Source organism: Hesperophylax consimilis, chromosome 26 (genome assembly GCF_061612785.1).
Source record: "Hesperophylax consimilis isolate HC1 chromosome 26, BYU_Hcon_1.0, whole genome shotgun sequence".
Classification (NCBI taxonomy): domain Eukaryota; kingdom Metazoa; phylum Arthropoda; class Insecta; order Trichoptera; family Limnephilidae; genus Hesperophylax; species Hesperophylax consimilis.
This window is the reverse complement of record NC_142861.1, coordinates 14,915,524-14,924,761: the sequence shown is the minus strand read 5'-3', so window position 1 is coordinate 14,924,761 and position 9,238 is coordinate 14,915,524. Positions and strand designations below refer to the sequence as shown.

The window sequence follows — 9,238 nt, the reverse complement described above, 5'->3', positions numbered from 1 at the left end:
AAAAGCGTATGTTAATAAAATTAATTAATTAACGCCATCTATAAACATGTAAAATATAACGAGCGTCGCATTTAATCTTAACTACAAATCCCAAATCGGGTGTACAAAAGTTTGGGCTTGTTGAAAATTGAATATTTTGTTACACATGTGTTATAATTTACCCACCTCACTCATTTTTAGCATCACTATGTAACCCGATTTGAAGTTAGTTAATTTATTTTACCGTTTTTACAAACATTCCGATTCTGTGCAGAAAGTCCCACAATGGACTACTTTTTACGAATTAATTCTTTATATTACCTACGGAGGGGCAGTGCCTTTCTGGGTTCTTAACTTATCTTTTTTAACATTTTATATGTATGTAATCTTTTATTCTAAAAATATAAAATGGACTGCGCTATGAACCGTTGCCGTAATTTAGGGAACTTTACTTTTCTACGCAGGGTTTGGTTATTTCAATGTCCACTCTTCGGCGTTCATGTACAACTGATGTCTTCAAAGCATTCTCTAACCTTCCTGGTGTCAAAAATATGGTCGCGTGTACTCGCTCGTCGATATGATACCCGGATTTCATGTTAGGGGCAAGTCTATTAATTTAGATTTCTATGGGTTTATTAAAAGAATTAAGAAGAATCTGTGTTCGGTTAACAAAATATTTATTAACAATTAATACTTACATAAAAAAAACTTAATAGTACAGGAAAATCATTTTAATGAGAACATGTTTAAATGGATTTGTGCATTACGATAGTATCGAAAGTTACAAAGCACACTTTTTCAGGGCAAATTGCCTAATACAAAAACAAAAGTATAGAAAGTTTCAAAATTTTTTTTAAAAATAGTTTGGAACACCCTCTCGAATTCTCCTCTTACCCTGAATATGCCTAAAGATAATGGATGCGTAGCGATCTTGTAACGAAGTTTATCAATCCTGTTTAAATTTAGACTCGCCATTTAATTCATCAATGTTATTTTTGTTTAATTCGTCAGCTTTCTATCAAAAACTATTTAATTTTTATTGATACAATAATAATATAATGTAATTATTACTAAACTAGCTAAAGTCCCCGGCGTTTCCCGGGCTTTACAGAGTGTTTCGAAATCAGACATAGACAGTTACCTTCCTTTTGTTTTGAAGGTCAAGTGTGCGAAATTTCAATATTCATGTTGAAATAAAACTGTAGATTTGTATAAAAATCGAATCCACGCCGCCCGGGCCCGACATAGTTTATATATATATAAATAAAATTATTTTTGATCTATCTGGTGTATGCGGTATACCAGTGGTCCCCAACCCCTGGTACGCGGAGCAAATAGTACCGGGCTGTGAAAAAAAAACTTATTCTGTTGAAAACATCTTTACGCTAAGTAACCGCCGACACAATACCGTTGAACACAATTCAATAAAAAATATTCTAGAATATTAACATTTAATTTCACCACCCTCAGCGGGCCGCGGTAAAATTTTCAAACGTTGACCGGTACGCGGCGACAAAAAGGTTGGAGACCACTGCGATATACTACACAAGCAAAGGTATCATTAAAATAATTTACCGGTATATAAATTTAAAATGTAAATTCATTTATAGAGTTATGCTACTATTATTGCAAACATGCTTTATGAATATACCACGCTATCCATAGACAATAGTAACAGAGGAAGATATGGCATGCAAGCGTGCTGACTGTCACCGAGCTACGACCAAACTGCACGGACCATCAAAGCGTCGGAGACAATGAAGTGTGTAGGTAGAAACAAAGGCGTCGCTGTGTGCAGACGTGGTTTGCAGTATGGGTGAATGAGGTTGAATGGTTAATGGCCTATCTCTTGTTACAACTTAAATCTTGCAAAATGCAAATGCGTTATATCGCAAGCATCAAACCAAACAATAATGTCTCACAAATTATTAAATATACAATCGAGCAGAGATCCGTGTTCTTACATAATAATAATTATTGATGCCTATTTTAATAATGTCTTCAGATGAGTTGAACTTTTCCCGTTTTTACCAAGTCGGCAATTGATTTGTATTGCAGAATATGTTGAGAGCCTTCTGTAAGTGAGAAAAACAAATATTTTATAAACACTACAGAGATAAATCAATAGAAATGTACAAGGTGGGGCGAAAGTAATGTTATAATGTGAATGTGCAATAATTTTTGCAAATGGCATTAAAGGTTTGAAATTTATAAGTAGACAGATAGAGAATTAGTTGACAACAGCAATGGAGTGATACACACCTGAAGAATGCAGAATTATTGTTAATGCTTAATTGACCAATTTCCGGTCTGATATTTTAACAAGGTGGGGCAAAAGTAATGTCATAATGTGAATTGGCTACCATTTTGTTCGAAGTAAAACAGATTGGGTTCTATTTTCATGGAAAGCTTATTTAGAGGTTTGCACGAGACGCTCATCCAAACGCTTAATTGTTCGCGTACATGGTGCAGGACGACGGGGAAAACGACGGGGAAAACGACGTCGAAATTTACGCAATACATATGTGAAATTTATTAGAAAATATAGTAAAGTTTCCGCATTACATATATATTTAAATAAATATATAATTTTTTAAATATTCAAATTTTGAAATCAAATGTAAGTTTTAAAAATGGCCCACCTTACATTTTTTCATCTAAACACTGAACTTAAATAACTGATAACGAAATTATTATAAACATTACTGCCACATCACTTTTTTGTCTTTTTATATAAAAATACATAGTAAAAAATTCACATTCAAGAATCATTGATTTTTCTCAAATTGCGGTCAGAACCTTTGGTTTTATAGAGGTGTACATTTTAAATATTGTGTGCTTAACTTCTATATTTGAATGAAAAGCTTGAAATTTTTTCTTTACCGTATTGCTCATATTTCTATGGTGGTAAGGGAGATACAACGATTTCTATGAGACAAAATGAGCTGTTACAAAAAGTGAACTAATTGACTCTATGGTTATAGTTGATTGTTAAAAAAAAAACCCAACAAATTTGCCCAAAGGCAAATAAGAGGAGCAAAAATATTATTAATACGAATTATTCACAATTTCCGGTTCCTAAAATAATTGTTTCTCATTGTTATCTAACTGATCAAAGTTTTTAAATTAAAATGTGTATCTACTTTGTTCTACTTTTCTGTATATTGTTTCTTGTACTAATTGTTGAAACTAAGGACGGGTTGTTTCGGAGAACTTGAACAATTCTTCAAATTTCAAAGTTAATTTTCAAGTTCTGTGAAAGATATTTTTAAGTTCTGTTATTATTTTAGTTCTGTCAAGAAACTAGCCTATAATTATATAATAACAGAATTTGAATAGGACTTTCACAGAACCCGTAAATGAACGTTGAAATTTGATGAATTATTAAAATTCTCCGAAACAACCCGTCCTTAGTGATATTTCATTAATTTGGGCATATTTAGAATTATTATTAAATATTGGCCGGGAGCGAAGCTAAGCTCATGGTTAATAGTAATGAGTCTTTCAAACTTTCATACACGCTCGTGGAGGAAACAAAAGTATGAAAAAGATTCAACTAAGTTAGTTCTAGCATAGCTTCATTCGTAGTGGATATCGCGCATTAAGCAGAGTATATCAAAAATACCTTCTAGGTCAACTTCTTCATCCTGATCCATACTCAGTCCTTCGCACACAATTCCATTCACAGTTCTGTTTGCCTTCAAGAACACATGGCTGTTGAGATTTGGAACGCTGGCCATCTTAGCGGGATCGAAATTCTGCATATTCCCTGGCATGTTGCTCAACGCGGCTGTTGTCAAATAAGATTTCATGCCGGTCAAATAAGACTGGGCATATTCATATTCAGCCGGTGTTAAATGGTTTGTTTCACTCTCCATTCTTTGCTGTTCTTCGTTTAGTATCTGTATTGTAAACTGCTCTATTTTGTGCAGTCTAGTTCTGAGATAACTACTGATCATGTACTTGATTCTGTTTAATTCCATCTTATGGACACATAACCTAATGTCTGTCTTGGCTAATTTGTTTATATTGAGTTCCATGTGCTGTATTTGGCCCAGCATGCATTCCACCATGTCGTTCTGATGCGGCAGTATCTCTGGCGCGAACTTTTCATTCATCCACGCCGATTCTAATGTTTTCAATACTGTCTCGGCTGTGATATGTTCTTCTTCATCACTGAGGTTAATATCAACGTCGTCGTCCATTTTAATTACAAAAGAAAACACTAAAATTAGTTCCTCAATACAAACACACGACTTTTTGGCGGTTATTTCTAATATTTACAGCACATTTGACTAAAACAAAGTATAAAATCAACCTGTTGACAGATTGCGATCGTCCCGCGCAATCGATATTTTTTGACAGTTGATAACACCTGACGCCCCTGGTGGAATTATTTCAAACTAATCGCCCACATTTTTTTTGCGTTTTTTTCAAACCTGGTAAAGTTTCTCCGTTATCAATAATAATAAGATTTGGATGATTTGTATAGCGCCGTTTTTGTGCAAAATCACCTCAAGGGCGCTGTACAAATATATAATACATTTCTCCAATGATCTATGTTATTACTAACTTTATATGGAGATAATATACAGTACAATACTTACCTGGTCACTTGAGATTTGAACACTTAATTAACATTAACTAATTGTTTATTAGCGAAATTTAGATTCAGGGTTTGGGACGTAATTGGAAAATTGGATATAACTGGACTTTCTCTCAGGAATGGTATGTTTAATTTAAGGTATGACAGCTTAAAAAGGAAAGTTTTTAGTTTAGACCTGAATTCTGTTGGACTTGTTATGGATCTTAGTTCCGGAGGAAGTTTATTCTAAGCCTTCGGCCCAGATACTCCGAAAGCGCGATCACCAAACATAGTATTTGGCTTGCGCTTAGGTTCTATCAGTCTGCCTATAGCTGCTGATGTTGCTGATCTAAGAGTTGACTGCCTCATATCAGTGTACCGGGATGCATAGTTCAGAGTTCAGATCCTTAATTATTTTTATGAAAAAAAAGAAAAGATTATTACTTTTTCGATGAAATAATTAACTGAGAGTTCGTAATATTAATGGTTAAATTGTTAAGATAATACTGAAGGCTGTAAATAAGGCCCCGTAGTAAGTAGGTTAACAATAAATTAAAAACAGAGTAAGTACCTGCTCAAAAAAAACTCAAACTATTTTTAACGTTTTTTAGTAACAATATTATAATGTAAAGAGAAAATAACGTACAACTAACCTAAATTATTCCTAAAGATTAAAATGTAATAATACGGGGGACTTTAAACAAAGATTATTATTGTTTATTTACAAACAATAACTCGAACGTATTATAATATTTATTCAATATAGGTACTATGAAAGTTTCAACGAAAATTTTCTCTCATTCGAAACATACAAAATATGATTCGGATTTTGTTAATTCTATTACTGTGTTGACCTTGTCAAGGCGTGGAACTAATCCTTCGTTTATGTTCTGTTCTAAGTAAGAAAATTTATTACGAACTAAGACCGATATCGTGTGGTCAAGTTTATCAGTGGTGTAGGAAAACACATTAAACAAAAAAAAAATTAATTCACCTCCTAGATAGTTTTCTACTATTAGATCATAAGCAACTATCATATCTCACTCGCTCCGGTTAGCAGGGAGCAGTTAAGGCAATTTTTTTATGTGAATACCGCCCAAGGGTTCCAACTGCTCCCAACCTTTTGGAGAGAGTGAGACTACGACATTCCCAACTGGGGTATGTTGTGAAGCTGAAGGGTAGTAGGGAGAGGAAGGGGATGGGCAAGAGGAAGGCGGGGAGTACCTGGAAATTCAGATCTGGTTACAAAATTTACTATAAAAAATCAACAGTAAAAATACTTTCAAGTGGAAAGTTCACGTACAAAATTTCTCACTGCATTTCATAGTTTACATGTAGCAAACGCACTTTATAGTTCATGAAGGAACAGTCTTCTCCCGCCGAGCGGTGACAACATTCACGCCCATTTGGGCACAGTTGAGTTTATTTGACGTGTTGTGCCTGCTTGCCCTAGTGCAGTGGTCGGCAAAGTGCGGCTCCGGAGCCGCATACGGCTCTTTGGCTCCTTGAATGCGGCTTTGGCACAAATAAATATCCATGGCCAGCAGGTATCAGCAGGTTTCAGGAGTTAAAAACAGCATAGCGACCTTAGCATTCGTCAAAAATCCTCTTAATGCTACTGATAACTGAGTTGACATTTTTTTCTTTTGGCACTGACATTGGTAACTTTGAAATACAATTGCAGAATTTAAAAAACAAGGAAATATGGAGCTCTAAATTTAAACGTCTTTGTATTGGTTTTGAAATATTGGAGAAAAGCAAATGTGATCTTAGTTCATAACAAAAGTGGTCTGCTTTGAAAGACCTGGAGAAGGAAGACATGATCATTTTCAACGTCTGGAATCAATCTCACGATTAGCTGAAAAAAACTCGCGTTTGCTGTTCTTTCCCTTTTTGGTTCTACATATTCATGCGAATAATCTCTTTCAAGCATGAACTTTATCAAGAGTAAACTGAGAAGTCGTTTTATTGATGAGAACCTGGAATCATGCCTAAAATTAAAAACAACAACATACAAACCTGACTTACTGAAAATTTCCAAGGAGATGCAATGACACTATTCGCATTAAGTGTTTGTCAGTCATTGTCATGATTTAAATTTATGGATACCTCACTTTCATATTATTGTTTATCAACGAATAAAGTGAAATCAAGTTTTTTTCAGTGTGCCCGTAATTTAATGAAGGTTTAAAATTATAATAAAGGTTTACTAAATAAAAAAATAAAAACAGATTTGGCTCTCATATTTTTTTAAACTTTGTAATAAACATATTTGACTCTTTGGCCAATAAGTTTGCCGACCACTGCCCTAGTGCCTTCTCCTCTCCCTTCTTTCTCACAAATCAGAATCGAAACGATGGCGTTGCTTGAATATTAGTATCAGCCGTGATTAGTAACCAGATTTGAATAGCAATGTACTTCCCATCCCTCCTTTTTCCCATAGATTTCCCATTCCTTCTCCCCTGAGCCTCATCAGTATGGTGCTGATTGAATTTAAATAGTATTTATTTTCTGGAGTCAACGCACTATTCATGATAATATAGACAGCTGAAAACATTGTCAGAACCACAGACATAGGAATTAATAGACGAGAAGATAATGGCGAGGGGTAAAATCAACTGTTGAAGAACGAAGGGGGTAAAGCTGACTGTGATTCGTCAATAAATCAATCTGACAGTATATAGGCATCTCGCATTATAATTCACCATTTACTTCTTAAAAGTAAAATCTGCTTTTGAATGAATAGACATTTTTACATGGGAGCGCAAATTACTCGCCACGTTATGAACAAATTTGCGAAGTCCAAATTCGGCAAAAAATTTCTTCTATTTTCAGAGTCGAATATTTCGTTTAAGTATTTAGTTAAGACACTTTTATAAATGTTCATAATTTACTTCCCAGCAACCAACCAGCTTTGTGTTTCGCGTCCAGACGTTTCTCGATGTGATAGTATATGTTTCTACAACTGATCCATATTATACGATGTGAATATAAAATAAAGTAAAATAATGCTTATACAGGGTGTATCGGCACTAACCCGACAAACTTTAACCAGCTATTCCTTAGCACATTTGGAGTAAAAAATGTTATGGGCACTTTGCTGTCCGGTAGCATTTTTTTTTCAATTAAAAACAAAAAAAATTAAAATTTCCACACTACATCACTGTCATTGGCATTGCGTTTCGTGTTCAACAGCTGTTATAAGCAAGTATGTCAAAAAGCGTCTTCGCTCTTTCGCACACACTAAATAATAATAGTTAAAAATGCGACGAATGGTGCCGTGCCATTTCTTTGTCATTGTAGAAGTGCGCCAATATAGGTACACACGTGCATTATTCAACGGAATTCGAATAAAATATTTGCCAGATGGGTTTTCAAACTTTGACAAAGGATAAAACAGTGGTGACATGTGGTGAAAATATGAATAATAAATTTTTTATTAAAAAAAAACGTTACCGGACAGCAAAGTGCACATAAGATTTTTTACTCCAAATATGCCAAGGAATAGCTGGTTAAAGTTTGTCGGGTACGTGCCGATACACCCTGTATATGGAATGTAATACGACAATTGGGTTTGTTCTCTTTTTCACATCTATTTTTACAAGTTTTCATAGCACAAGTCAACATTTTGCAGTGTTATTTCGTAAAATGAACCGATGATGCCTCGACCATAGTTCGCACAAGAATGATGACGTCACGTTTTCAAATTTCACTTGAGGCCATACGCGAGCACAGCCGGCTCCAATGGAACCGGTATGGGGAGTGGGGATAATACGCTTTTAATCACTTAGGGCAGGTCTACTAATATTCATATGTCTATGGTCAGAACGTTGAAAAATCCCTCTTAAATAATACCTTACCAGAATATTAGTCTATTTTAGATTGATTATCAATTAATAACATCAACATCTCTCATAGCTCGATGAATAAAATAGTCCATGATGATAAAATTATACAATTTACGTACACCCTTTGTGCTATGCATAAAAAAATCTTGTCTTAAACATTAGTTCACCAAAAAATAATAATTAATATTTGACAAGTTCTAGTATTTTCACCAAAAAATGTAGACAATTTGTCTCGACGCCATCTAGCGAGAGAGTTAGCACTTACAATGCCTTTCTCATATAAAAATAAAGTTGGTTGTTTCATGTGAAAAAATGTAATAAGCAGTAATTGTTGAATGAAACACTAGTATATATTGAATTATTTCGCGATAATTATTTCAGACTAATAATTATTGCTTATAAAAATTTTTACGTACATTTTGATGAGATGAAAGGACGTACTTAATCACGTAAACGTCATATTTGACATTTGTTACTGCTAGCCCCTCAGTGTCTAAAACGGGAACTATTCTGCAGCTTACCAAAGCTCAAGCAGCCGATTTAGCCAGCTTAAATTTGATCGAGGAATGTCGCACATAGCAAGAATACGGACTGACTGATGTTTCGGGCCATAGAGGTCTCATAACACTTTTCTAATAAATTTTCCAATCTTGTCGTGTACCATTACGAATTTGCTCAATTTCCTCCATATGAATGCTATAGCTACGCTAGTGTTAGGTATATCGCTTAAAGAAACCCCTAACTAGCGGCTTTTTCCTTTATCGGCTACCTTGGAGAGCCGACTAAATTTGAATTATGATTTATAGCTAAGATCATCGATTGAATC

At 34.5% G+C, this 9,238-nt stretch overlaps 1 protein-coding gene across 1 annotated transcript; it reads right to left on the bottom strand.

The window, feature by feature from the left end:
• Window positions 1–647: 647 nt before the first annotated feature.
• On the bottom strand, window positions 648–4,331 carry Sld5 (DNA replication complex GINS protein Sld5). The gene is made up of 2 exons (XM_089647163.1): window positions 3,605–4,331; window positions 648–2,054 (listed from the first exon to the last, which is right to left on the bottom strand). The coding sequence occupies exons 1-2, from the start codon at window positions 4,182–4,184 to the stop codon at window positions 1,981–1,983; spliced, it is 654 nt and encodes a 217-aa protein (XP_089503289.1). The 5' UTR covers window positions 4,185–4,331; the 3' UTR covers window positions 648–1,980.
• Window positions 4,332–9,238: the final 4,907 nt, after the last annotated feature.